Source organism: Marmota marmota, unplaced genomic scaffold (assembly GCF_001458135.2).
Source record: "Marmota marmota marmota unplaced genomic scaffold, marMar, whole genome shotgun sequence".
In the NCBI taxonomy this organism is placed as follows: domain Eukaryota; kingdom Metazoa; phylum Chordata; class Mammalia; order Rodentia; family Sciuridae; genus Marmota; species Marmota marmota.
The window spans coordinates 70,778,388-70,805,034 of NW_026000026.1; the positions used below are offsets into that span (position 1 = coordinate 70,778,388).

Genomic DNA, 26,647 nt, shown 5'->3' on the forward strand with positions numbered 1-26,647 from the left:
AAAAAAAAAAAAAAAAAAAAAATATATATATATATATATATATATTTCAGGGCTGGGGTACAGCACTTGGCCTAGCATGTGTGAGGCACTAGGCTCGATTCTCAGCAGTGCATATAAGTAAATAAAGATCCATTGACAATTAAAAATATATATATATTTTTTTTCTTTTTTTTTCCCTGAGCTAAGTGTGGTGGCACATACATGTAATCCCAGCGACTTGAGTAACTGAGTTAGGAGAATCTTCAATTTGAGGCCAGCCTTAGCAACCCTTGGCCTCAGCAACTTACCAAGACACTGTCTCAAAATAAAATAAAAAGGGCTGGGGATGTAGCTCTATGAGAGAAAACCTGTCTAACATGTATGAGGACCTGAGTTCAATTCCCAGTATCACAAAAATAAGGAAATGAAACCAAATACTTTATTTTCAAATCAAATTAAGGTTACATGGATGAAGGCAGGAGAAAGCTTTGCTGATAATCACTACTTATGAAGTGTGGCAAGAAAAAAAATCTGCTTAAGGTCTTATAAAACAACTGCAGGGAAGGTTGAAAACAACTGGCTATGAGAAACCATAACAAGGGAAAAATTCAGCATCAGCTCAGAATCAGACCTTTGAAAGCATCTGTTGCTCCTGGAGCACAGTTCTTGTCAGGGTGAAATTTCAGAGCAAGTTTTCTATAAGCTTTCTTAAGCTCTTCGTCACTGGCATTTCGAGAAACTCCCAGAATTTCATAGTAATTTCTGCATTTCTTGATCCTATAAAAAGAGAAATAATCAGAAATATGTTTACAAAGGGCATTTTTATATTATTAGCTGCAAAATAGTACATCAATCCTCCTTCAATCTGTGAGACTCAAAACAGACTTAAAAGAAAATTAGTGAACTCATTAATGAAACATTCAAATCCTCCCATCCAGGCTTTAATGCCTTTCAAAGTACTTTTAAATCTAGTATTTTATTTTCCCTATATTCCTGTGAGTGGATAGAACAAGAATACTAATCCTTACATCAAAGTTCAGGCTCAGATTTTAAGAGATGAACCACTGAATTTCAAAGCCAGAAGAAATAGCTAACTACCCTATTTATTTATTTAGGTCCCTCCTCCCATTTCCCTTATGGCTATCTGTTTAAACTGTGTTTGTAAAAAGTTAATATATACCCACAGCAAAAAAAAAAAATAGCCACCAGTACTAAAGTATATACAATGAAAAATCTTCCTGCTCCCTCATTCCTGGTTCCCTTGTACCCCACCTTAGGGAAAACCACCATTAGATGTTTTTTGTGAATTTTATGTACAGAGAGAATATGCAACTAAACCACCCCATTTTTTCTTGCCTAAAGGAAACATCATCACTTTTTTCATCTTGCAGGGTATTTTTTTTTTTAAATACTGGGGATTGAATCGAGGGGCACTTTGCCACTGAACTACACCCCTAGCACACTACTCCCCTTTTTTGGTACTGGGAATTAAATCCAGGGGTGCTTAAACCCTGAGCCATATCCTCAGTCTTTTGTATTTTGAGAGAGTCTTGCTAGTTGCTTAGAGCCTCACTAAATTGCTGAGGCTGGCTTCAAATTTACAATCCTCCTGCCTCAGCCTCCTACGTAGCTGAGATTACAGGTATGCACCACTGCATCCAGCTAGAACTTGTAATCCTTTTGCCTCATCCTCCCGAATCACTGGGATTATAGAAGTGAGCCACTGTGTCTGGCTGAAAACAAATATTTAAAAAATAGAGTGATGATATAATTATGCCATATAGACTTTCAAAAGCTTCCCTGTATAATCATAAGAAAATAAGAGTAAAAAAGAAAAGTAACATGTTTGCATTATAAAAATAGTCTTAAATGTACAGAACACCCTGGAAAGGTCTTGGGAGTTCCCAAGCCATGCTTTGAGAACTACTGGACTAGAATATGAACTTAAGGTCAAAATACTTTGGTTTGAATCTGATCCTCCTGTATATTTAACCTTAGTGCTGCCTTCCAAAATGAACTAAAATTATACTCATATTTCAGAGAGTTAGTGCTATGATTAAATAAAGCATTTATCAAAGTGATTAATAGCATCTAATACTAAACATTAAGTATTGTATATCTACCTCATTCTTTTTTTTTCAATATACATATTTTTAGTTGTAGTTAGACACAATATGTTTATTTTATTTTTACTTGGTGCTGAGGATTGAACCCAGCGCCTCGCAAGTGCTATGTGAGTGTTCTACCACTGAGCCACAACCCTAGCCCCTATACCTCATTCTTTAAAAAAGCATTAGTCAACTGGGTGAGGTGGCACATGCCTGTAATCCCAGCAACTCAGGAAGCTGAGGCAGGAGGATTGAAAATTCAAAGCCAGGCTTAGCAACTTGGCGAGGCACTTAGCTACTCAGTGAGACCCTGTCTCTAAATAAAATACAAAAAATGGGCTAGGGATGTGGCCCAGTGTTAAGCACCCCTGGGTTCAATCCCAGGTACAGAAAAAAAGCATTAATCCATCTTTTTGTATAGTATGGATGCATATACATCCCTAATCACGAGCATTTATTTTTTTTAAAAAACACTGTTTTTTTTTTAAATTTACATTTTAGTTTTCAGCAGACACAACATCTTTGTTTGTATGTGGTGCTGAGGATCGAACCCGGGCTGCATCCATGCCAGGGGAGCGCGCCACCACCTGAGCCACATCCCCAGCCCATAATCACGAGCATTTAAAATGCCTCTAATCTTTGGCTACTATATAATTCACTTAGGTATGCAGAGGCCCACAATTTTGTTGAGGAATGCATAGTAAATCAGCAACAGGCTGGACTATAACACAGTATCTTCCCTTCCTTTAGCCCCTGGCAACCACTTATCTACTTTCCATATCTGTAGATTTGCTTATTCCAAATTATTGATTGATTGATTGATTGATTACTAGGGATTGAACCCAGGGCTCCAGATTTCTTTCTTTCTTTCTTTCTTTCTTTCTTTCTTTCTTTCTTTATTTGTTTGTTTGTTTGTTACTGGGGATTGAACCACTGAGCTTCATCCCCCACCCTTTTTATTTTATTTTGAGATAGGGCCCTGCTAAATTGGCCTCAAACTTGCAATCTTCCTGCTTCAGCCTCCCAAATTGCTAGGATTATACACCTGTGACACCACACCCAGCTATGGCTTTGATGGATAACATTCTTTGAAATATTAATTTTTGAATTAGCATCCTTTGAAGCTTTAGTTCCCCCCCGCCATGTCTGATAATTGAACCCCAGGGCCTCATACATGCTAGGCAAGTACTCTACCCCAAAGCTACATCCCCAGGCCCAAAAGTTTTAAAATTTTGATGAAATCTAATTTATCTATTATTTTTTCTTTTGTCACTTAGGTTTGGTTGTCATATCTAAGAAACCACTCCCTAATCCAATGACATAAAGACTTACATTTATATTTTCTTCTAAGAGTTGTATAGTTTCAGCTTTTATATTTAGGTCTTAAGGTCTTTGAGTTAATTTAAGTATATGGTTCAAGGTAGGAATCCAAGTTCATTCTTTTGCAAGTGGATATCCAGGTGCTCCAACAATATTGTTGAATACTACTCTTTTCTCCATGAGAATGTCTTAGCACTCTTGTCAAAAATGAATGGTCCAAGGGGCTGGAGCTGTGGCTCAGCAGTAGCACACTTGCCTGGCGTGTGTGAGGCACTGGGTTTGAGTCTCAGCACCGCATATAAATAAATAAAATAAAGGTCTATCAACAACTAAAAGAAATATTTTTTTAAAAAATCAGTGGGCTGGGGCTGGGGCTCAGCTGTAGTGTACTTGCCTGGCATGTGTGAGGCACAGGATTCGATTCTCAGCACCACATTTAAATAAATAAAATAAAGGTCTATCAACAACTTAAAAAAAATCAATGGTCCATCTAGGTACAGTGGTGCATGCCTGTAATGCCAATGGCTCAGGAGGTTGAGGCAGGAGGATCTAGAGTTCAAAGCCAGCCTCAGCAACAGTGAGGCACTAAGCAACTCAGTGAAACCTTAAATAAAATACAAAAAGGGCTGGAGATGTGACTCAGTGGTTGAGTACCGCCCCACCCCCCCACCCCCGCCAAATCAATATGAAAGTTTATTTCTGGACTCTCAATTCTATTCCATTGATGTATATGTCTCTCTTTATATCAGTCTGCATGGTCTTCATTATTGTAGCTTTGTGCTAAGATTTGAATCAGGAAGCATATGTCCTTCAATTTCATTCCACTTTTTCAAAATAGTTTTGTCTGTTCTGGGTCCCTTGCATTTCCTTATGAATTTTAGAATCAGCTTGTCAATTTTCTCAATAAAATACAGATAGAGCTGGGTGTGGTGGCACCCCTGTAATCCCAGCTTTTCAGGAGGCAGAGGCAGAAGGATTGAAAATTCAAGGCTAGCCTGGGCAATTTAGTGAGACTCCACCTCAAAAGAAAATATTTTAAAAGGGACTGGGGATGTAGCACAGCGGTAGAATTCTCGCTTAGTAAATGTGTGAGTCCCTGGGTTCAATCCCCAATACTACCAAAAACAAAAATTAAAAAAGACAGCTAGGGGCTGGAGTTGTAGCGTTGCTTCACATGTGTGAGGCACTGGGTTTGATTCTCAGCACTGTGTATAAATAAGCAAATAAAGTAAGGGTCCATCAATAACTCAAACATATTTAAAAAAAAGGACAGCTAGGATTTTGATAGGAATTATATTGAATCTGTAAATCAATTTGAGGAATATTATATTATCAAAATTTTATTTCGGTATTGGGAATTAAACCCAGGGCACTTAACCAACTGAGCCACATTTCCAGCCCTTTTTAATTGTTTGTTGGTTTGTTTGTTCATTTATTTATTTCTTGAAACAGAGTCTCACTAAGGGCATAGGACCTTGCTAAGTTGCTGAGGCTGGCTGGCTTTGACTTGAGATCCTCCTGCATCAGTCTCCAGACCTGCTAGGATTATAGATGTGAGCCATGGCGCTTATCTTCATATTACCAATGCTAAGCCTTCTAATTTCTGAAAATACATCTTCTACTTTATTGAGGTCTTCTTTAATTTCTTTAATGAAGTCTTATAGTTCATAATGTACAAGTCTTATATATCTATTTATTTATTTATTTTATTTAAAGTTTTTAGTACAGGGGATGAACCCAGGGTACTCCACCACTGAGCTACACCCCAGCCCTTTTTTTAAATTTCAAGACAGGGTCTTGCTAAGTTGTGTAGGGCCACACCACATTGCTGAAGCTGACCTCAAACCTTTGATCCTCCTGATTTAGCCTTCCAAATTGCTGGAATTGGAGGTGTGCACCACCATTCCTGGCCAGCATTTTGGGTTTTTTTTATGCATTTATAAATGAAATTATTTTAACTTAATTTTTAGATTATTTATTGCCAGTATATAAAAAACAATTAATTTTGCATATTGATCTTATATCTTAAACACCTTTGCTTAACTTATTAGTTCTAATAGTATTTTTGTGTGTATGCAATTCTTTAGGATTCCTATATACAAGATATTGTTATCTACAGACATAATTTTACTGTTCATTCCAATTTGGTTGGCTTTTATTTCTTTTTCTTGCTTAAATGCCCTGGCCTGTACCTCTAAAAAAAAGCTGAATAGAAGTGGTAAGGGGTAGATCTTACCTGTCTTTTTTCTTAATCATGGTGGGAAAACAGAGATTTTTAACATTAAATATAATATTGCTATGGATTTTTTGTAGATGACTGTTATCATATTGAGGAAGTTCTCTTCTAGTTCATATGAGAGCGTTTATCATGTCAAATGCTTTTGTGTTTGTGTGGGAAGTGGAGTACTAGGAAATGGACCCAGAATCTTACATATACTAGGCAAGCACTCTATTTGTGAGCTACATTCCCTTAGGGAGACAGGATCTCCCTAAATTGTACAGTTTAAGTAGCTTCAAACTTGCAATTCTCCTCCCTCGGCCTCCTGAGTAGCTTGGATCACAGGAATGCACCACCATACCCAGTCTGTCAAATATTTTTTTCTGTAACTATTGAAATGAGTGTGCATTTTTTTTTGGTTGTTTATTCTATTAACAGTATATTACACTGATTGATTTTTGTGTTATGTAATGTTTCTAAACAGGGATGAATTCCAGTTGGTCAAGGTGCATAATTCTTTTTACAAAATGCTGCATTTGGCTTGCTAGTATTTTATTAAAGATTTCTGGAACTATATCTAAAGGGATAATGGTTAATAGATTTGCTTTCTTTCCTTTTTTTCCCCTTTTGTGGTGGGGATAAAACCAAGAGCCTCATGTGTGTTAGACAAGGGTTCTATCACTGAGCTATACCCTCAGCCCCAGTGGTTTTATTTGTGTGTATGTGTGTGTGTGTGTTTTGTCTGGTTTGGGTAACATTAGCCTTACAGAATGAGTTTGGAAGTATTAACTTCATTCATAATTTTTTTGTAAGAGTTTATGAAGGATTAATTCTTCAAATGTTTGGTAGAACTGGATGTGGTTGCACACACCTGTAATCCCATACACTTGGGAAGCTGAGGTGGAGGATTACAAGTTCAAGACCAGCCTCAGCAATTTAGTGGTTAGGAATTTAGTGAGATGCTGTTTCAAAATAAAAAATAAAAAGGACTAAGGATATGGCTTAGTGGTTAAGCACCACTAAATTTAATCCCTAGTACTAATAAATAATGTTTGGTAGAATTACCAGTGAAGTCAGCTGAATTCAAGGCCTCACACATGATAATTCCCAGCTCATTTTATTTTTTATTTTGAGACAAGGTCTCACTAAGTTGCACAAGCTGGCCTTGAACTTGTGATCTTCCTGCCTCAGCCTCCCAAGTAGCTGGAATTATAGGCATGTACCACTACACCAAGCTAATTTTTCTAATTTTTAAAAAAATACATACTAACCAATATTAATCATATAAATTAACAGGTTTCACAATGACATTTTCTTTCTTTCTTTCATTTTGTGGTACTAGAGATAAAACCCAGAGGTGTTTTAACACTGAGCTATACCCCCAGCCCTTTTTATTTTGAGACAGGGTCTCAATAAGTTGCTGAGACTACCCTCAAACTTGTGATCCTACTGTCTTAGCCTCCTGAGTTGCTGGATACATAGGCATGCACCACCAGACCTAGCTCACTGTGATGTTTTTCATACATGCACATATTGTGTTTTAATAGTGCCCACCCTTCCTGGCACCCTCTCCTCCATTATTTCTCAATCCAGACAGAAGAATTTGTGTATTTCATCTAGGTTATCTAATTTGTTGTTCATAGTATTCTCTTATAATCCTTTTTAGCCGGGAGTGGTGGTGCTCACCTCTAATCCCAGTGACTCAGGAGGCTCAGGCAGGAGGACTGAAGGTTCAAAGCTAGCCTCAGCAATTTAGTGAGGCTGTAAGCAACCTAGTGAGACCCTGTCTCAAAATAAAGAAATAAAAAGGGTTGGGGATGTGGCTCAGTGGTTAAGTGCCCTTGGATTCAATCCCTGGTACAAAAAAAAAAAAAAAAAAATCCTTTTTATTTTTGTAGTAGTAGTGATGTCCCCTGTTTTATTACTGATTTTAGTTATTTGAGCCATCTCTCTTTTTTTCTTGGCCAGTCTATCCAAAGATGTGTCAATTTTGTTGATATTTTCAAAGAACTACCTCGTGATTTTATTGACTTTCTCTATTGTTTTTCCATTCTCTACTTCATTTATTTCTATGTTACATTATTCTATTTATCCTGCTTGTGTGTGTTTACTTTGTTCTGTTTCTAGTTTCTTAAGGTAGAAGATTAGGTTACTGATTTACGGTCTTTTTAAAAAAACACATAAGTAGGGGCTGGGGTTGTGGCTCAGCAGTAGAGCGCTCACCTAGCACATTCTAGGACCTGGGTTCGATCCTCAGCACCACATAAAAGTAAAAAAAAAAATAAAGGTATTGTGTCCAACTGCAACTAAAAAACAAAACAAAACTCATAATTTTATAGTCATAAATTTCCTTGTAAGCAGTATTTCAGTTGCATCCCATAGTTTTGGTATATTGTATTTTCATTTTCATTCACCTTAAAGCATTTTCTAGGGGCTGGGTGTGTAGCTCAGTGGTACAACATGCCTAGCATGCTCAAGACCTTGGGTTCAATCCCTAGTACCACAACCCCCCCAAAAAAGGGATTTTTTAATCTGCCATGACATAATTGTTTTGGGGGACTTTGTGGTTTAATTTCCACTGGTTGTAAGTATACCAAATTTCCTTTTGTTATTAATTTCGCAGCATATACACTGTATGATTTCTTTCTTTCTTTTTTCCATTTTTTTTTTTTGCACCAGGAATTGACCCAGGGGCACTCAACCACAGATCCTCCTGCCTCTGCCTCCTGAGCAACTGGGATTACAGGTATGCATCGCACCACCATGAAATCATGGCTCATGATTTCAATCTTTTAACATTTATCGAGATTTGTTTTGACCTAAGATATGGTCCATTCCGAAGAATATCCCATGTATCCTTGAAAAGAATGTGTATTCTCTGGTCGTTAGATAAAATGTTCTAACAGATATCTGTAATGTCTAGCTGGTTTCCTCTGCCTCTCTTAAAGCCATAGCAGGGCAGACAGCTCACATTATACCCGATATTCAATATTCCTCTTCTACCCAGTCTTTCCTATGAGGTCAAGAAGCTATTGTGCTTTAAAAATAGAAGTAATAATGTCAATACTTACACAGCACATCCTTTGTGCCAGGCATTCTTCTAAGCACTTTACATACAATCATTCATTTCATCTCACCACATGCTTACCTTTGTACCCCAAGCAGTTGTTCCTCAGTATAAGTGGAGCTCCCTTCACCCTGTCGGTTCTGATTCCACTCATTCTCGCACTTCTTTTCCTTCTGTGCCTTCATGCAGTTACAGCAACCACAGGGGTCATGACTCTCAGGAGGTTTGTCTTCTGGGTATTTGTTTCTTCTAACTGCATCAATGTAAGCTGCAAAGTAATAGCTTCTCAATAAGGCCTCTGCCTGACTCTGCAAATCAACTTTGCTATATGCCTTAACTCTCTTAGAGGTTGCTTGGAGACAAGAGAAGAAAGGTATTAGGAAGAGGCAAAGGACATTATGCGGACTTTTTTTTTTTTTTTTTTTTTTGCAGGGGAGTGGTCCTAGGGAGTGAACCTAGGGCCTTGAACACGCTAGGCAAATGCTTTATTATAAACTATATACCCATCATGCTGACTTTTGAGTATCTATACAAAGCTGAATAAACATCTTTCCTGGAAAACTATTACAGAAAATATGAGAAAGCAGCTGAGAAAAACTTAGAAATGCTAGAAATATGAAGGACAGCCTATATTCCCAGCAACTTGGGAGTCTGCAGGAGGATCACAAGTTCCAGGCTAGCCTCTGGAACTTAGTGAGACCCTGCCTTAAAATAAAAAGGGCAGGGCTGGGGCTGTGGCTCAGGGGTAGCACATTTGCCTGGCATGTGTGAGGCACTGGGTACGATTCTCAGAACCACATATGAATAAATAAAATAAAGGTCTATCAACAACTAAAAAGTAAATAAATAAATAGGGCTGTGGATGTAGGCCAGTAATAAAGTGCCCCTGGATTCAATCCCCAGTACTACAAAGGGAAAAAGAAGAACAAAGAAAAGAAACATGAAGTATAGAAAGTCTACCATACTTAACAATGGTCAATCATCAAATAAAGTCAGAAAAGGGGCATCTACTCAAAACCCTGCTTCTAGTGCAATACAGGGGGAAATTTATTTCTCTCTGCTCCATGGTCAGAAGCAACATTGCTCAGAAAATGAAACTTTTTTTGCAATGCCTCTTACTCCTAAGATTTAAAGTAAAGAGAAATTCAATTATTTTAAACTAACAATTATACATACAAAGAAACTTGGCTAGATAGTTCAGGGGGGAATGTAGGAGTAAGACCTACTCCTAACCACAAAGAGGTTAGTTTAATAGGAGAGGATTCAATAAATTATAACACCAGCAGAATGTAAAGAGAGTTTCATGAATTCAAAGAGAGCAGAGCCTCATGTCTTGTCTGGAGAATCGGGGAAAGGCTTTAAAAACATCATTTCCTGCTTAACATCCTTCAGTGACTACCCATTGCTCCCTGACACTCCTCCTATAAGTGGGCCTAACTCCAATGAATCCTTCATACCATCATTTGTAACATTTACTTCAAGAAGCCTCCCTTGACACTCAGGGTTGTGCTGGGCCTTATCAGTGTGCTTCAAACCCTCAACCTTGCTATGTTAGCCCAAGGCTTACTGGGCTTGTTTTGTAATTAGTTGATAACCCTTCAAACTCTCTCATTGAGCCTACAGTTCTGTTGGCTCAGAGGCCCATGTCTGTCAAATCCCCATTATAGGTTCAACACAGTAAGTAATGGATCAATACTTTTCGCTTGGCTATAGGATGGAAAAGGGCAGCCTATAGGTCCTGATTCATATTGCAGGGGCAAGATCAAACCAGGACTGAGGGTCGTGCGGCCCAGTTTGATGGGGTAATAGATAAGGTTAAGATAGCAAGCTGCAGGAGACCGCAGCACCCGGGGGACCCTCCAGTTACCCCGGTGAAGGAGGGGCAGGATGGCTGCGGGGGCCCTGGGCGGGGCACGGGGCAGGGCGGGGCTGGGGGCCGGAGGCAACAAATCGTCACCGGTGACTCTAAGTTCCCGCCAGGGCCCTAGCTCGGGCCAGAGTTCCCGTTCCGGGATTCTGGCCTGTATCCTGGGCGGTCCTCCACCCTTTTCGGAATGCTACTTAAGCTTAGCATCTTCTTACAGGCCTCCATCCTTCACCTCGAGCTCAGGATCCCAACCTTTATGCTCTTTCAGGAGCCCCATCCTTGATTTCTCCGGAATGCCACCTTATCCCACCCTCAAGCCAGGACCTGGTACCTTCGGTCCAGCGCTCCCCGCTGCCCAGAGTGGCCGCCATATCCGTTTCCAGTCAGCAGATGCTTGGAGCCTCCTGGGCGTCCCAGGCTGAAAGAGAAGGGGGGCATGGAGCGCGGGGCACGCTGGTCATTGTAGTTGTCTGTATGGGCTACAAGGGACACGGGACTACAATTCCCGGCAGGCCTCACGAGAAAGGTCTGCGGAGGTGCAGATAGACCGAGGGGCTCGACCCAGAGAATAGCCGCGAGTGCGGCTAAACGACCACTGAGCAGCTACCGACACTTCCTCACCTGTAGAGAGCGAATAGCGGCTTCTGCCCTGCCTCTACCTCAGTGCATCCAAGGAGGCGCAACTGAGCGTCCTGCCTGCGAAGAGCTTCGTAATCTATAGGGTAGAGGGTGACAATTTGACTCTACTCTTCAGGATGTCCTTTTTAAAATACACCAATTCCTGTTCAGTGTGAAGTCTGTGTTGGGCCCCAGAGATTCAGAGATGGTTTGTGGGGTGCACACTCCAGTTCTAGGGAGCTTAAGAGCCACGAAATTAGAATTAGAAAAATGAAGTAGAAACGCGCTTGTAGTTGTAGATGGACAGCGTACCTTTATTTTATTTGTTTATTTTTACGTGGTGCTAATGATCGAACCCAGTGCTCAAGACTTTTCTCCCACGCAGGCGTTTCTTTGGCCGGTTCCTTTTCTGAAGTACCAAATCTGGTGCTGAGGATCAAACTCAGGGCCTCACACGTAATCCCAGCTATTGCAGAGGCTAAAGTAGGAGGATTGCAAGTTCAAGGCCGGCTTCAATTTAGTGAGGCCCTAAGCAATTTAGCAAGACCCCTGTCTCAAAAAATTAAAAAAAGGCTGGGGATGAGGTTCTGCGTTTAAGCGCCCATGTGTTCAATCCCTGGTACCAAAAAACATAAACAACACAACAACAACAAAGATAAACGAATAAAATTTTTAAAAAGGGCTGGGATGTGACTCAGTGGTAAAGCAAGTGGGTTCAATCCCCAGGAGAGAGAGAGAGAGAGAGAGAGAGAGAGAGAGGCGCTAGGGTTGTGGCTCAGCAGTAGAGCACTCGCCTAGCACATGCGAGGCCCTGGGTTCGATCCTCAGCACCACATAAAAATAAATAAATAAAACAAAGGTATTGTGTCCGACTACAACTAAAAAATAAATATGAGAGAGAGAGAGAGAGAGAGAGAGAAGGAAAGAAGGAAAGAAAAAAAGAAAAAGGTCTGGATGGCTCTACTGGCTACAGTATTCTCATTCACTGACTCATGCATGCAGGAAGATGTGGGTGGGTTGGAATGTCCAAAGATCAGATCTAGGAAATGGCAAAACTGTCATCTCAAAAACAAACAAAAATACACCTGAAAAAAACTGGAATTCATTCAGAGCTTCACCCAAGAAGACTAAATCAATTATGGTAGCAGCAGCAACTTAGGCTTTTGGGGGAGTGGGGTAGGTGTGGTGATGATGGATAACCCTGGACAGGAACTGGAAGAGGAAAAGCCCCAAATGGCATGCAATTCCAGCAATTCCCTGCAACAAATCATTGTGTGGCCCTGGCCAACTCCCTTCTTCTCCTTTGGCCTCAGTTTTCTTACCTGTAAGATTATTTCCACCTTATAGAATTTTTTGGATGGGAATTATATTGGGGTTTGAACCCAAGTCCTCACATACATCTCACCTATGAGGTTAGATTAGATTAGATTGGTGGTTTTAATTTTATCTATCTATCTATCTATCTATCTTATTTTGCAGTGCAGGAGATTGAACCTAGGGCCTTGCAGTACTGGACAAGTGCTCTACCACTGAGCTACATCCCCAATCCTGTCTCTGGGATCTTATATGGAGAGTGGGAAGGGGAAGGAAGGCACATCAGGGAAGGCTCTAGCATCTTACCTTTCTTTGCTTCTTCAATCAAAGTAGCTCTGCTTTTTTCTGGCTTACATTTTGTGGTCTACTAAAGGAAAAAAAAAAAACCCACTATTTGAAAACTACCAAACTAATTGACCACTAAATGCTTGTGTCATTTGTAGCATCAATTACAAAACAAGTCCTTAAGATAGTGCTCTGCAGTGCCCCCAATCCCAATAAGCACTGATATTGGATCATTTTCATTTGACTGAGCGGGGAGAATTAGCATAGTTGTTGAGAGATCTGAATAAGATTGTTATAGAATATAATAAGAGTGTTTGTATTTAGTATCTTATATTGCATGTAGTATGTGTTTAATACATTGTAGCCAACCATTATGAACTAGCTTGGTGAAAGAGAAACATTTGTGTGTGTTTGTGTGTGGTTCTGGGGGTTGAATCCAGGACCTCATATATGATAGTAGATGCTCTACCACTGAGCTACTTCCCCAGCCCATTTGGGTGGGGGGGGGGTAGGGGATACTGGAGATTGAAGCAGGAACACTTGACCACTGAGCCTCATCCTCAGCCCTATTTTATATTTTTTATTTAGAGACAGGGTCTCACTGAGTTGCTTAGTGCTTCACTTTTGTTGAGGCTGGCTTTGAACTCACAATAGTCCTACCTCAGCATCTAGAGCCTCTGGGATTACAAGTGTGAGCCGAGCCCTAGCCCCTTTTTACATTTTATTTTGAGATAGGGCTTCACTAAGTTGTCCAGGCTGGCCTCAAACTTATGATCCTCATGCCTCAGCCTCCTGAGTAGCTTGGATTACAGGTGTGTGTGCCGCTGTGCCCAGCAAGAAATCATTTTTTTGTATGTGTTTTGTTATAGCAAATTAACAGTAGGGATGTAGGGTTGGGGTTGTGGCTCAGTGGTACAGTGCTCACCTAACACAGGTGAGGTACTGGATTTGATCCTCAATACCACCTAAAAATAAATAAATAAAGTCATTGTGTCCATCTACAACTAAAGAAGAATATTTTTAAAAATGTAGGAGTGTATACTGGGCATGTCTATACTGGAGTATGTCATAAGGTCATGGTTATGACTAACTGGACTCCCGAGCATATATATGTGGCAAAATTACTACAAGCAGGAAAGAAGCATAACACTACCAAGAATGGAGGGAAAGCTGCTTTTCCCTTCACCCTAACCCCTGAACCAGCAGCCAAAACCAGTGATTATCCCATATTTCAGAAAGAGCAGAAGATGACAAAAATATGAGAAGAAACGTCCATCACAATTAGATTGTTATACTCTTGAGTGGCAAGGGAGGCACCCAAACCATAAGATGAGTCAAAGGCTCTATGCTGGGACCCTGGGCCTATGACCAGCTTATATATTCCAGGCAGCAGTGTGATTACAGAAATCTAGATCCTGAAGGAGCTACTTGTGATCTGTGGCTCAAGAACCTAATCAGTAACATCCAGCAGGTGGTTGTATATAAGGAAGTTTTTTTTGGTTCTGGGAGGGTAGACAGCCTGCTCGAGAAGATGGCCAGCTGAGATGGACTGCAACTTGGAGCCAGAATCACATGGTTAAAGTCTACAGGTACTCAGAGATGTCTCAATATCATGAAGTCATGGGTATTTGGCTGAGAGGGGGAGTGCAGGATTGAGAAGGGGTACCATGAATAAAGAAACTAGTTAGGAGCAGAATCCAGGTAATGGAAAGGCTGGGTATAGTGGTACACACCTGTAATTCCAGGTACTGGGAAAGCTGAGGCAGGAGGATTGCAAGTTTGGGCTGTTCTGGCAACTTAGTGAGACCCTGTCTCAAAATAAAAAGTCCTGGGAATATAGCTCAGTGGTAGAGCACTTTCCTAGCATATGCAAAGCCCTGGGTTTAACCCCTAGTAATAAAATAAAAAGGAGGATATCCACAAACCCAGGAAAGACTGGTAAAATGAGTCATAAATGTTTTCCTGACAGATTCACATAGAATGTTTTAGGAATAACCTGATTTTGGGAAATTGTGTGCCAAAGTTAGGCCAAGGAGGCCTGCAGCCAGGTTTTCCCATTTTCTACATTTTAAAAAAATACTTGTTGAATTGTAGTGAATTTTTCCTGTTGATCCAGAGGTTTTCGATGTGCCCTGTAAGATTGAGTTCTGCCCCATCCAGGCCTGAAAGAAAGATACTGGGAAAACAGTCCTCCCGTCCATGGGGCCTGTGTGCCTGAGCTGGTGTATTGGTTGCCCTCCCATAGGATTGGGGAATAAATGAGAGGACACTTTACATAAATCTCCCCACCCCACCACTTGCTCCTGCTTTAGGACCATGTAGTCCTATATCAGAAAAGGGAGGAAGTCATTTGTAAATGGCCACCATCCTGTTGTCTAGACAACAAGGAGGAGATGTGGTCTTAGGGAAGCTGCAAGGGCAGCAGAAGGCTACACTCGGATTTCCTGTCAGAGGTGGGGTCTTGTATTTGCATAAATAAAAGTATCCTCCCAAATAACCCCCTCTAACATAGTTTGCTAAAGAGCAGAATTCAGCATTGAGTTCATCCTCAACCCCTTCCCAAAGTATAAAGTTTACTTAGCAGCAGGAAAATCAACATGGCTAATGTGGTACTGCAGTGTCAGCAGTAGGGTAAGAGCCTTTTAAACCCAAAGATATTAATACCAGTTCACCCCTTCTCCCACACATATAAATACCTTATGAATAACAACTCATATTTGCAGGACATTGTCCAGAGTCAGGAGAAATCTGTGGCCTTATAATGGAGACGCTGACTGAATTATCTAGAGTGAGACCCACACACTTGACCAATTAGTTCAGTATGCTAAGCATTTGAATAAGTGCCCTAAACAGAATCCAAGACTTTTTTATACATTGTTCTGTCACCTGGAGGGTTCTATCCCAGTGATAAATTTTTGTATTGGAACTGGCTAGTAAGTCATGTGCCTTTTGCAGTGTGGTATAAATCAAATGTATGTGAATTATTTTTTAAAAAATGCTGTAGTATTGCTACATAGGTTGGATTCTCTAGGAAATGACTGAAATGCTGAGATTTGCCTACTGAGGGTTTATTGGTGATGCTTCTGAAAACTACAGTTGTGAAGAGTAAGAGGAGCAGGATTGAGCAGGGGGGAAAATTGAGGTAAGGGGTCCAGGTTTTCATCCCTCCCCTCACCCCCACCAGCCAGCCATCAAGCAGCCAAAATCTCTCTGCGGCCAGCACACTGCTGCAATTGGGGAACAAATATCTTAGTCCTGAAGTGGGACCTGGGTGGTACTGCTTTAGACTGTCTGCTACAATTGCTGATGAGTACTTTACTTCCCAAGTATCTCCACTTGTTATTTCATTTTACCTACCCAGTAGCTTGTGAGGAGAGAAGGAATTCCTGAGAATGTTAAAGACTTGCCAGTGACACCTAGGTTGTGTCTCTGGCTCCCACCAGAGTAAACTCTGCTCAACAGATTCATTTCATTCATTCATTCATTTTTTTTTTCTTAGATCTAGAGTTCACAGAACTGTGGGATATAAAACAAAAGAAGTTAGTGAAAGCCAAGTAGTCCAGCCACCTCACTTTATTATTTATTTTTGGTGCTAACAATTGAACTTACAGCCTTGTACATGCAAAGCAGATGCTGTACCACTGAGCTACACACCTTCAGTCCCCAACAAGCTCTCTTTAGTATCTCCCTCTACCCTCCCTCAACCTCCCGAGCCACTGAGACAATAGGTGTGTGCCACTGTGCCTAGCCCACTTTAATAGTTTTTTGGAGGGGTTTTGGGCACTAGGGATTGAATCCAGTGGCACCTTACTGAGCTACACCCCCTGTCCTTTTTATTTTTTATTTTGACACAGGGCCTTGCTAACTTGATGAGGGCCTATATGAATTGCTGAGGCTGACTTTGAACTTACAATTCTTCTGCCTCAGCCTCCTGAGTTCCTGGGATTATAGGCATGTACCACCATGCCTAGTATTTTATAGTTTAACTGAGACAAATAAAACAAAACTTTTTGTTGTAGACATTCTGTCTCATACCACTTTATGAAGTCAAAGCCAGAAGAAAATAGCATACTGTTCCTGCAGGTGAGTAAGCTCCATTCTCCCTGTGTCCTAAACTGCCTATTAGCAGTAGATTAGATACACACAGATGACTTCTCTTGATTCATTTCCAAACCAATGACATGGTAGACATGACTATTACTAAGAAAACAGATATTTCCTTTCTTTTTAATGACTTCACAGTATGTCTGCAATCCTTTATTATGTTTCTAGGACACAAACACAATGTCAGTCAAAGGTCAAATGTGTGGGTTTTTGGTCCTTAAAGACCTATCCTTGAAGTAAATCTTCCCAGTGGTCATCTCATGCTCAGAGCCAAAATGAAGTGTATCCATGCTGGCAGAGGACACTTGAATTTCATTCAGCTTTCACTCCTGGAGTTTCTTAGTCAAAATGGATTGTGCTTCCCTTGTTTTTATTCTACAGATTTAAAACTTTGTATTGCCTGGGCTGAGAATGTGGCTCAGTGGTAAGGTGATTGTTCAATCCCCAGCACTTCAAAAAACCTTTTTATTGGTGATGATTGGTCTCTGTTTACAGTCCCTTGTGTCTCATTTCTGTTGAGTAGGTCAGTCAGTTACCTCAACCCCACTTAATAAAATAGGTGAACAGAGGCAGACTGAATAAAAAGTTTCTCTCCCACATTTCTCAGAGAGCTTCCCACAGAAGCAGAAAGAGATATGAATGCTTGGCCTAGCAAAGAAAGCTGGAAAGCTTCTGGAATGTTAAAAAATGTACAAGGGAGCCAGGCATGGTGGTGCACACTTGTAATCCCAGCAACTCAGGAGGCTGATACAGGAGGATTACAAGTTCAAGGCCAGCCAGGGCAATTTAGGGAGATCCTGTCTCAAAACACAAAAAGGACTGGGGATGTAGCTCAGTGATAAAGTGCTTGAAAGTATGAGGTCCTGTATTTGTACCACACACACAAAGAGGAAGAAATGTGCATAGAAACATAGACCTTAAAAGAAATTAGACTGCAAACTAGAAAATAATTTTAATGCAAGTATAAAGGATCAGTCCACTGCGGTATTTTTCCTTCTTCTTGCTTTATAGGCTGCTCCTTCGTATGACTCTAGAAAGAAGAGGACCAGGCCATATTTCTGTCTGTGTGGGAAGCAGTCTCTCATGCTGGAAGCTTGCTGCCAGATCTGGAGGAGTGCCAGTGTCCTTTAGATCCAGGAGCAGACACAAAACAATAAAATAATTTATATATGGTTTATTGCCTCTATCAATTTCATCTCTTCCTCCTTATAGTCATGGAACAGCTGCATCATCCTTGGACCCATGGGGACCAAAGTCACTTTTAAAGAACCTGCAAAATGAATACATAATGAGGAAGGGTGAACTTCTTAGGAAGGGGAGGGTAGGGGAAAGGGCAGAAGAACATGGGTCTTTGGAAGTATTTCCTTGCTGACCAAGAACCAGAGCCTGAAAATAGGAGCAGGAGGAGGGAAAGATGAATTTGGAGAAGGAAGGAAATAGATGAATGTACCTTCTCTGCTGAGGGGCAGCCTTTGCTGTTATTCATGTTGATATTCTTCATGGAGATGAGGGTGATGCTGTCTTTTTCTCCATTGGCTGTGGAGCAGCTGGGGCGGGAAGGAAGTTTGTGTTACAGAAAGAAGCTGGAAGGGCAATGAGAGGCAAGGAACCCAGCGAGGGGCTGGGGGGGGGGGGCGCTTCAAAAACATCTATATTTAGGGGGTGCACCATAGTGAACCAAGAGTGAGCTTTGAGGGGCTGGCATTGTGGCTCAGAGGTACAGCGCTTGCCTAGCATGCGCGGGGCCCTGGGTTCAATCCTCAGCACCATGTAAAACTAAATGAATGGAATAAAGGTATTGTTTCCAACTACAACTAAAAAATAAATTTTTTTTTTTTAAAAAGAGTGAGCTTTGAAGCTTCAAAGACTTGCATTTACTACCCATTACTGATTTGATCTTGATCAAGTTACAACTTCCCTACAGCCTCAATTTTTAAATTTTATTTTTTATATTTGGTATTGGAGATTGGACCCAGGGCACTCTACGACTGAGATACACCCCCAGCTACACCCCCAGCCCTTTTTATTTTTTAAATTTGAGACAGGGTCTTGCTAAATTGCTGCCTCAACCTCCCAAGTAGCTCAGGTTATAGGAATGTGCCACCACAGCTGAAACCCTCAGTTTTTTAATTATATAAAATGAAGTTATATTTACCTTGGAGAATTGTTGAAAGGATTTGAGCTCATATTGCACATTACATACTATTACGAGTGGCCCAGTCAATAAAAGGTTCCTAAACTTAGAGGAGAGGTCTTATCTTAGAATCTGCATTCCTATAATTATCATTAAGGGCTTAGCCCTGGAGCTGAAGAGTTCCTTGGGGTGGGGAGGCAGGCGTGGCATTTGCCTGGAATCCCAGCAGGTTAGGAGGATGAGACAGGAGTATCACAGGTTCAAAGCCAGCCTTAGCAATTTAGCGACGCCCTAAGAAACTTAGGGAGACCCTGTCTCAAAATAAAACATAAAAAGGACTGGGGACATGGCTCAGTGGTTAAGCACTGGGTTCAATTCCTGGTATCAAAAAAGAAGAGTTCCCATCCATCTCGTGTCACTTGGTTGTTTCTTTTCAGGTCCGCCACTGGCCTTCCTACACCTACCCCCGGCCTCAGTAAAGGCGGCAGGATTATGGTGTGTGTGTGTCAGTGGTGTGTGATGTATGATTTGTATGGTGAGTATGTATGGGGTGTATATATATGTGTGAGGTGTACGTGATGTGTGGTGTGTGATGTGGGGTGTGTGTGTGTGTGCACGCATGTGTGTGTGAGGCAGGAAGTGTTTTCCTTTTGGAGTAGAGAAAAAGGGGGTCAGATAGAAGATGCCTCCCTTGAACTTCTGACAGTCTTACCTTTCAGATAGTCCTGAACTCCCTGGTTTCTGGGGATCTGTAAAAATGCAAGGACATACATTAGGGTCACTTGCTATAATTCAGAAGTTCAGCCTTCCCCTCAAAGCCCACCCAAGGGGATCTTTCCAACTCATCCATGGGGCTTATAGGCTTGTGCCATTCCTTCCCTCAGCCTGAACTGGGTGTCCACCTTGGCCTTGGGCTCCAGGTCCCCCAGCACAGGGGAAAGACATATACCTTCTGACTCCTTGTTCTTCCGACACTTAAACCTTAGACTGACCACACCGACTAGGATGATCACCACAACCACCAAGATGACAATGAAGCTGATCACACCTGAACAGGGAAAAGAATGGGGTTAAGGAAAGATGATGACGGGGGACAAGAGGGGGCAACAAGAGTCCAGAATACCCTTCCTGGCTAAGTATTATATAGACAGGCTCGGGGAACAAAGTGAATTTCACTTCTCTGCTGAACAAATGAGCTATCAGCCTGCTGTTCCTGGCTGGAGTGGGCTTTACAGCCTAGCTCCCTCCTGTCATAAGAACATGGAGTCCAGCACAGCCAAAAAGAGCTGGCTAGAGGACCAATGGAACCTTTCTTCCATCAGTGCCTTGCTCATAAGCCAGTCCCTCCTGGAACAAACGGGTAAGATTTGAACTTGTGTGCTCAGACCCAGATCCTACCCCCACATCCTAATCTTCCTTTCTCACCAAAGGCAGCCACAGTGAGCACAGTTGCTAATGTGGGGCTAGGCAGGATGGTCAAGTCTTCCATCATACTTGAGTCCATGGTGACTGAATTAGAAGTATCATTTTGAGATGTTTCTGAAACAGAGTGGGTTTGATGTATCAGTGAAGGGTACTGACACAGCCACCAAAGACAGCTAGCTTCTCTCCTGCTCCCCATATACAAGGCTACAGAGCCACACCCTACAAGACTTCCTTGCCACTCTGGGCAGATCTCATGGGGATAGAGGTTGGAAATGTGGACTGTGAAGATGTGGGCTCATCTGAACAGCACTGCTAGTTGCTCACGTTACTGGTTTCAGAGGATTCCAGAAGGTTCAGGATATTTTCCACTACTCTTTGGAGCCCACAGGAAAAGGATTTATGCTTTAGAGCTAGGAAGCCAGATCGGGCTAGGTAGAGTTGTCTGTGTTTTGCCAAGGATTGGAGATGATTCAACAAATTGGGTTGTCAGTTAAGGAGACAGTACAGGTGTTGGGCCCTCTTAAAAAGTGGCATGTCACTCCACTCCTCCCCTGTTCAACTAATTGTATCTCAGGCCAGACTGCTGTTCCATTTCCTTATCTCTCCTCACCCCCCCTCCCAAATAAGTCTGGAGAGTAAACTATCCAAGAGCCACAAGACATCTCCAACCCCCCCTCTTTGCCATGTAGGACATACCTCCCCTTGCGCTGCTGCCGCCTCCGCCACTGCTGCTACTGCTGTGTGGAGCTCCAGTGCCTGTGCGGGAAACAGGTGGCCACAACAGAGGGTGTCCACCCTCCCCAGCCTTGTCTGAGAAGCATGGCCTTTCTCCACCTTTTCTGCCCTCCAGCCCCTTCTTCTCTTCATCTATGCCTTTCTTGGTCCCAGGTCCAGTCTCATTTTGCCTTCTCTGTGGCCAGGCCTAACTTCCTGTCTCAACTCCTCTCCAATCTCTTTCATTATTTCCAAACTAAGGTGCAACTGATGCGGCTCCTGGCCTCAAGACCCCCACACCTCTGCCTCCCAAGGAGGGGAAGAAGGACCCCACCCAGATGTAACCCAGGGTTCTTCACCCCCTGCCCCTCCCACCCTGGGTACTCACTAAGTTCCGCTGTGTGCTTCTGTGCCTGGGCCTGAGTCAGGTTCTTAAAGGAGTGCCCATCTGTGACACTTGATCTCCCTGTTACAGGGTTCCTGGATCCCAGGGGGCTTTGTGGGGTCTTCTGCGAAGTTGCTATGCATTAGGAAACACAAATGGCCTGCTCAGGGCCTCAGGCAGCCCGTGCACAGAGAGGGCTCGTTAGTCCAAAATCCTCCTCTTCTTTCCTGCTTACAACTCCAGAAGTGGTCATTCTCTGGTTCACCTCTGGGCCTTTACCCTTGATGTTTATTCTGCCTGGCACATACCCCATCATCCTCCACCTCACCACCTTCACCTATTCATAACTCCTTCTTGGTTCAGTTTTGGAGGCCAATGCCTTTGGGAATCATCCCTGGCCCCCCAAGTCTGAAGGCTGATATTTGTCTGGCCTCTACAGCATTTTTTACTCTTGCCCATGAACTTTCCCCCTGCTTTATAAAAATTGCTAGTGTAGGAATTGTAGGCTTGTCCCTTCCCCCACTGGTCTATAGTCTCCTGTAGAGAAGATGCAGTGTCTGGGTCCTCCCCAGTTCTTCCCTGGATGGCATTTGTGGTATCAAAGGCCGAGTACCTGGGATACTGGAGCTGAAAAGAAGCCTTGGGCTGCCAAACTCGGAGGAAGATTTTTCTCCTGCAAGGATAGAGGCAGATGGAGAGTTGGGGGTTAAGCAGGTTTGGTGACACCCCAATCCCTTGCCCATCCAAGAACTCTGGAGCTTTAAACAGGTTTGAATGGCTGGGGGAAGGGGTTGGGGAGAGGGAAGGCCCCCAGGCACGCACACTCACTCACCTGTATTGGGAGAAGTTGGCTCCGTGACCAGACTTAAACTGCTACAGGGTCCTGAAACAGATCATCTTAGGTTGAAGGGTCTGCTACCTCCTAGCTCTCTATGCCCTTCTCTTCTTCTCTATATCTGGCATTTTCTGGTCTTTCTTCCTACCCGTCCTCCACCCCCTTCATTTCTCTCTTTTTTCAAGACATGTTAGGCTGGGCCAAGTGAAAAATATCCCTCTGTGAGCTCAGCCTTAGACGAGCCACTGAGAACTGTGGCCCCAGCCCCAGAGCCCTGGGGTCAGTGCTAAACTGGCCTAGCGCTCCTCTCACCTTTCCTAAGCTTCTAGGCCCAGATGCTTGAATAGGACCCACAAGTTGGATCCTACCCTGAGCAGTCTGGATTTTCATGGACTGGAAGGAAGGCGCACATGGCAGAGGGCTAAAGGATAGGTCTCCAGCTCATGGTGTTGGCTTCCATTAGAAATGGGACTCAATTGCATCATCACCACCACTTCATGGTCCAGAGTCCCAGAGTCCTTTCCTGGCTCTTGACCAATCTATGGGTACGGTACCAACCTCACACAAGATCGGGGGAAGGATTTTTGTTTTTGTTTTTTGTGGTACTGGGGATTGAACCCAATCTCATGCATGCTAGGAAAGCACTCTACCCAGCCCAGAGGAAGGTTATTTTAAACTAATGGCATGTTCAAAGAGAGAGAGCCAGTAGCCTGGCATGACTGGACAAGGACCCAGGATTCCAGGTCTCTAGGCTAATGTGCACCCTATACTATTGCTCAGGCCATTAATTTTCCTCTGTTAAGATTGTTCTCCCAAGGGGAGGAGATGGGAAGGTGAATGAATGAAATGGGTTTGGGGTGGGTTTAATGCTTATATTAGGGTGTGTGTGTGTGTGTGTGTCTCTCTCTCTCTCTCTTTCTCTCCCCTCTTCCCAGCCAGTGGTAGGGGCCTGCACAGGAAGCAGGTTCTGAGGTGTGTACAGGAGGCAAAGAAGCTCTATAAGGAGCTACCTACCAGTTTACTTTCACAGGCAGAGGCTTCTTTGGAAATGGTCATTATTGACCAAACCTAGAGAGGAGTCAGTTACTAGGAGTCCCGGGTCAGAAGCCCTCATTAGCCATTTAGTACATTTATGTGTGTGTCTGTGGGTTTCTTTTATTACAGATGTGTGTGTGCTTATGGTCCCCTATCTGTATCCTGCTGTGGATGTGGGCCCTCAAGGGTCAGTTGGGTTTGCTCACTTTCCACAATGAAATCATTCTTGAAACCTGTGAACAATGTGAAAGGAAAACAACGTGGGGAAGTGGAGCCGCCCAGCTGGGTTCCCGTCCCTTTACTCAGCCTGGGCCGAAGGCCCCTGCCTGGCCCTTCTGCTCCTGTGGCCTATCATCATCAGGAAAGCATCGAGCCCAAACCTGGGTGGATGGAGGCGGCTGGGTGCCAGGAGCCCACCCCGGCCTGTGGCAGCCTGCTGGTTTGTTTATTTTTCTTAAGCCACTGCCTTCCTCCATGGGGCTATCACATAGAGAGTGTGGAATTAATTGTTTCCAAGCCCAAGCTTGCCCAAACCCTAGGCCATGTTTTATCAGGGCACAATCTGACAACCACATTCCTTTGTGGGTGAAGGATAGAGAGAGGAGTTAAAACTTATAGACACCCCAGGCTAGAAAGAAGCCTTTCTAGCTAGGGATAACTTGGGGAAGACTTTCAACCCATAGCGCACCTTAACACTATCAGTTACTGATCCAGCGTATCTTACATATCATCGAAGTGCTGCAAGAAGTGGTCACAATGCACCAACTTCAGCATTTACCTAGAAAGAAACCTGTCTAGCATCTTGGAAGGAGTTCCAAAGTCACAAGCTTCAAGTCTCATTTGCCTGCCCTCTCTTTGACTCCTGTCCCCTTCTGCTCCCTCGACTTGTCACCTGTAAAGATTCACCTGCGAAGGTTCACTTGCAAGTAAGCGAGGAACTAGAGTCAGGTTTTTTTCAGCAGGCCAGGTACCTCTGACCACTTGGCATGTAGACACCCAAAGAACTGTGGCCAAGGGAATTTCTGATTTTCCTGGTCTCCATTCCCTAACCCCTCCCTGCTTCATTTCCTCCCAATCTACCACTTCCCTATCCCTCTGTTTTCCTCAGAGCAGCATGTTTAGTAGGTAAAATCATGGATTTTACAGTCTGACAAGCTTGGGTTCAAATCCTGCCTTTGTCACTCACTCACTGTCTGACATCGGCCTCAGTTTTCTTTAAAATGCAATTTTTATGAGGGGATAGGGGTGTGGCTCAGTGGTGGGGCTCATTTGCTTAGCATGGGCAAAGTCCTGGATTCAATCCCCAGGGCCAAAATTAATTAATTCATAAACACAAAAAAACCCTATGAGATGTTAGTATCGTATAAGTTGTTGCAAGGAAAAGAAAACACATGTTCAACACTTAACACGGTGCCTGACAGTACATGCTCAATCAGTGCTAGACATTTTAATTTTTGCCCCACTTTCTCAAATCCTCTGAGTTACAAGTCGGCCCTGACTCTGTAGCCACAGTCAAGTCTCTGTGGGCATGAATATGCTCAAAAGGATTCCTCGGTTTACCAAAATGAAGGAGACAGCAAATGCCCAGAGCTCTGAGGATGAGAGGTTTAGGGAACCCAAGGAGGCTAGTCACTTTGGTAGAGTGTATATAAAGCCTGGGTATGTGCCTGGGACAGGGCAGTGGGTCAGAAAACTGGGAGAAGTCTAGGCCCTTGAAAATGCCTCATGAGTCTCCCCCTGCAGTTTCTGTTACAGCCTCCCCTTCAGCCCCAGATCAAATCTCTGACTCTGTCCTATGTGGGCAGAGAGGCCTGGTTAGAGTTTTATTCCCAGCCAGTGGCTTTCAGAAAAATGTCGGATATCTCCAGGAGGCAGAATATTCTGGTACTCAGGCCCTCTCATCCTACCACCAATCAGGGCAGTCACCTCTCTCCATAGAAGTGCTCTTGCACTCTCTCTTTCTGCTGCTTTGAACACAACCTCATAAATCTTCCATAGAGGACTTGGGAGGTTGGGGGGGGGGTGGATTGACCAAAGGGAAGTTGCTGCCCTGTGAGTCAGAGTGTCCTGGACTTCTCACGGTTACCAGCAACTGCTCCCTAATTAGAGCTCCTTCATGAGCTGGCAAGAGACCTGTCTGAGAGGTGTTGCTTCTGAGTCGTCTCCTCTGGAAGTTATCTCATCTAGCCCCTTGGGTGAGAATGTTATACACAACTGCTTTGGTAAATAGTTCTTTGTGTCTAACCTTAGGCCTTCTTGCTGTGATTTGAGCTTTTAGAATTCCCAAGTTCTTACTTCTCACCAGCAAGGAAAAAAAGAAGAAGAAAGAAAAGAAAAAAAAAAAAAAAGAAAGATGATCTGTAAAGGCCCGGACACAATTTCGTACTCCAACAATCTATAGGGTGACCATAGCACCCAGACCCAAGGGAAAGGTTGGATGGAACAGCTGCAGGCTTCTTCCTGCCTGTGTACCTTCTGGAAGGAGCTTTCCAGCCTCAAGCTCAAGCCAAGCCAGTTGCTTCTCACATTTCAGGGGGCCCATCTCTATGAGGGACCCAGTTCTCCCTGAAAAAATTTCCACAAATGGATTTAATAGTTTCTCTGTTTTGTCCCTGCCTGGTAATGCCTACCCCACCCCCCAGTCAGACTGATCCCCATTGTGGAAAGGGTCTGGAATTTCCCTCCCTCAGGCAGATCCATGGATGCAGAGCATGTGTGGCGTGTGTCCCAGGGGAGGGATGAGTGGGAATTACTAAGGGAAAGTGGCAAGCGCTCCTTACCTTGGAGGAAGAGCAAGCCCAGGATCGCCCAGCACAGCTGCCTGGCTCCGATGGTCCCCATGTCAGCTGGGTAGGTGGCCAGCAGGCAGCTGCTCTGTGGAGACTCTATCCATAGTGGAGAAGAGAAAGGGAGTACTGGGGCGGGGTGTGGGGTGGGGGTTGGCTCTCCAGGAGCTTCCTGTCAAAGAATAGAAGGAAACAGATTGGGACCGGCTCCAGGGGCCCTGCTCAGCACGCAGCCCAGATGAGGATGTGATGCTGAACAGCAGTGACTGTGGCCAGTGCGCCTCCGGTTGGCTCTAGGGCCCTATGAGCAATGATAGTAATCTGGTCACATCACTGTCTTCCTTGCCTAGGGGGTCCCTCAAGTCCTTCCCTATACTACTTGGAGGTTTTCCTGGAGCAGGCTGTTTCAGACCAGGTTTTCCTCTCCCAGGATTGAGTTTGAGGCTGAGCCCA

General features: G+C 43.2%; 2 protein-coding genes across 3 annotated transcripts in view; both read right to left on the reverse strand.

Annotated features, from left to right (window-relative positions):
• Dnajc18 (DnaJ heat shock protein family (Hsp40) member C18) overlaps positions 1–11,046 on the reverse strand; it is a 31,118-nt gene extending 20,072 nt beyond the window's left edge. Inside the window, exons 1-3 of the mRNA XM_015484787.2 lie at positions 10,891–11,046; positions 8,774–8,960; positions 611–756 (exon numbers count right to left, since the gene is read on the reverse strand). Coding sequence (XP_015340273.1) covers positions 611–756; positions 8,774–8,960; positions 10,891–10,930 — 373 coding nt within the window. The 5' untranslated portion in view covers positions 10,931–11,046. The remainder of the gene's footprint in view (positions 1–610; positions 757–8,773; positions 8,961–10,890) is intronic.
• Positions 11,047–17,807: 6,761 nt separating this feature from the next.
• On the reverse strand, positions 17,808–26,338 carry Ecscr (endothelial cell surface expressed chemotaxis and apoptosis regulator). Of its 2 annotated transcripts, XM_048811638.1 has the most exons (11): positions 26,189–26,336; positions 25,881–25,973; positions 22,371–22,421; positions 22,152–22,211; positions 21,542–21,673; positions 21,136–21,195; positions 20,440–20,553; positions 19,964–20,062; positions 19,727–19,763; positions 18,331–18,427; positions 17,808–18,150 (listed from the first exon to the last, which is right to left on the reverse strand). In XM_048811638.1, the coding sequence occupies exons 1-11, from the start codon at positions 26,247–26,249 to the stop codon at positions 18,142–18,144; spliced, it is 813 nt and encodes a 270-aa protein (XP_048667595.1). In that variant the 5' UTR covers positions 26,250–26,336; the 3' UTR covers positions 17,808–18,141. The 2 variants fall into 2 exon arrangements, with proteins under 2 accessions (XP_048667595.1, XP_015340283.1); XM_015484797.2 differs by lacking the exon at positions 25,881–25,973 and having other exon boundaries at positions 26,189–26,338.
• Positions 26,339–26,647: the final 309 nt, after the last annotated feature.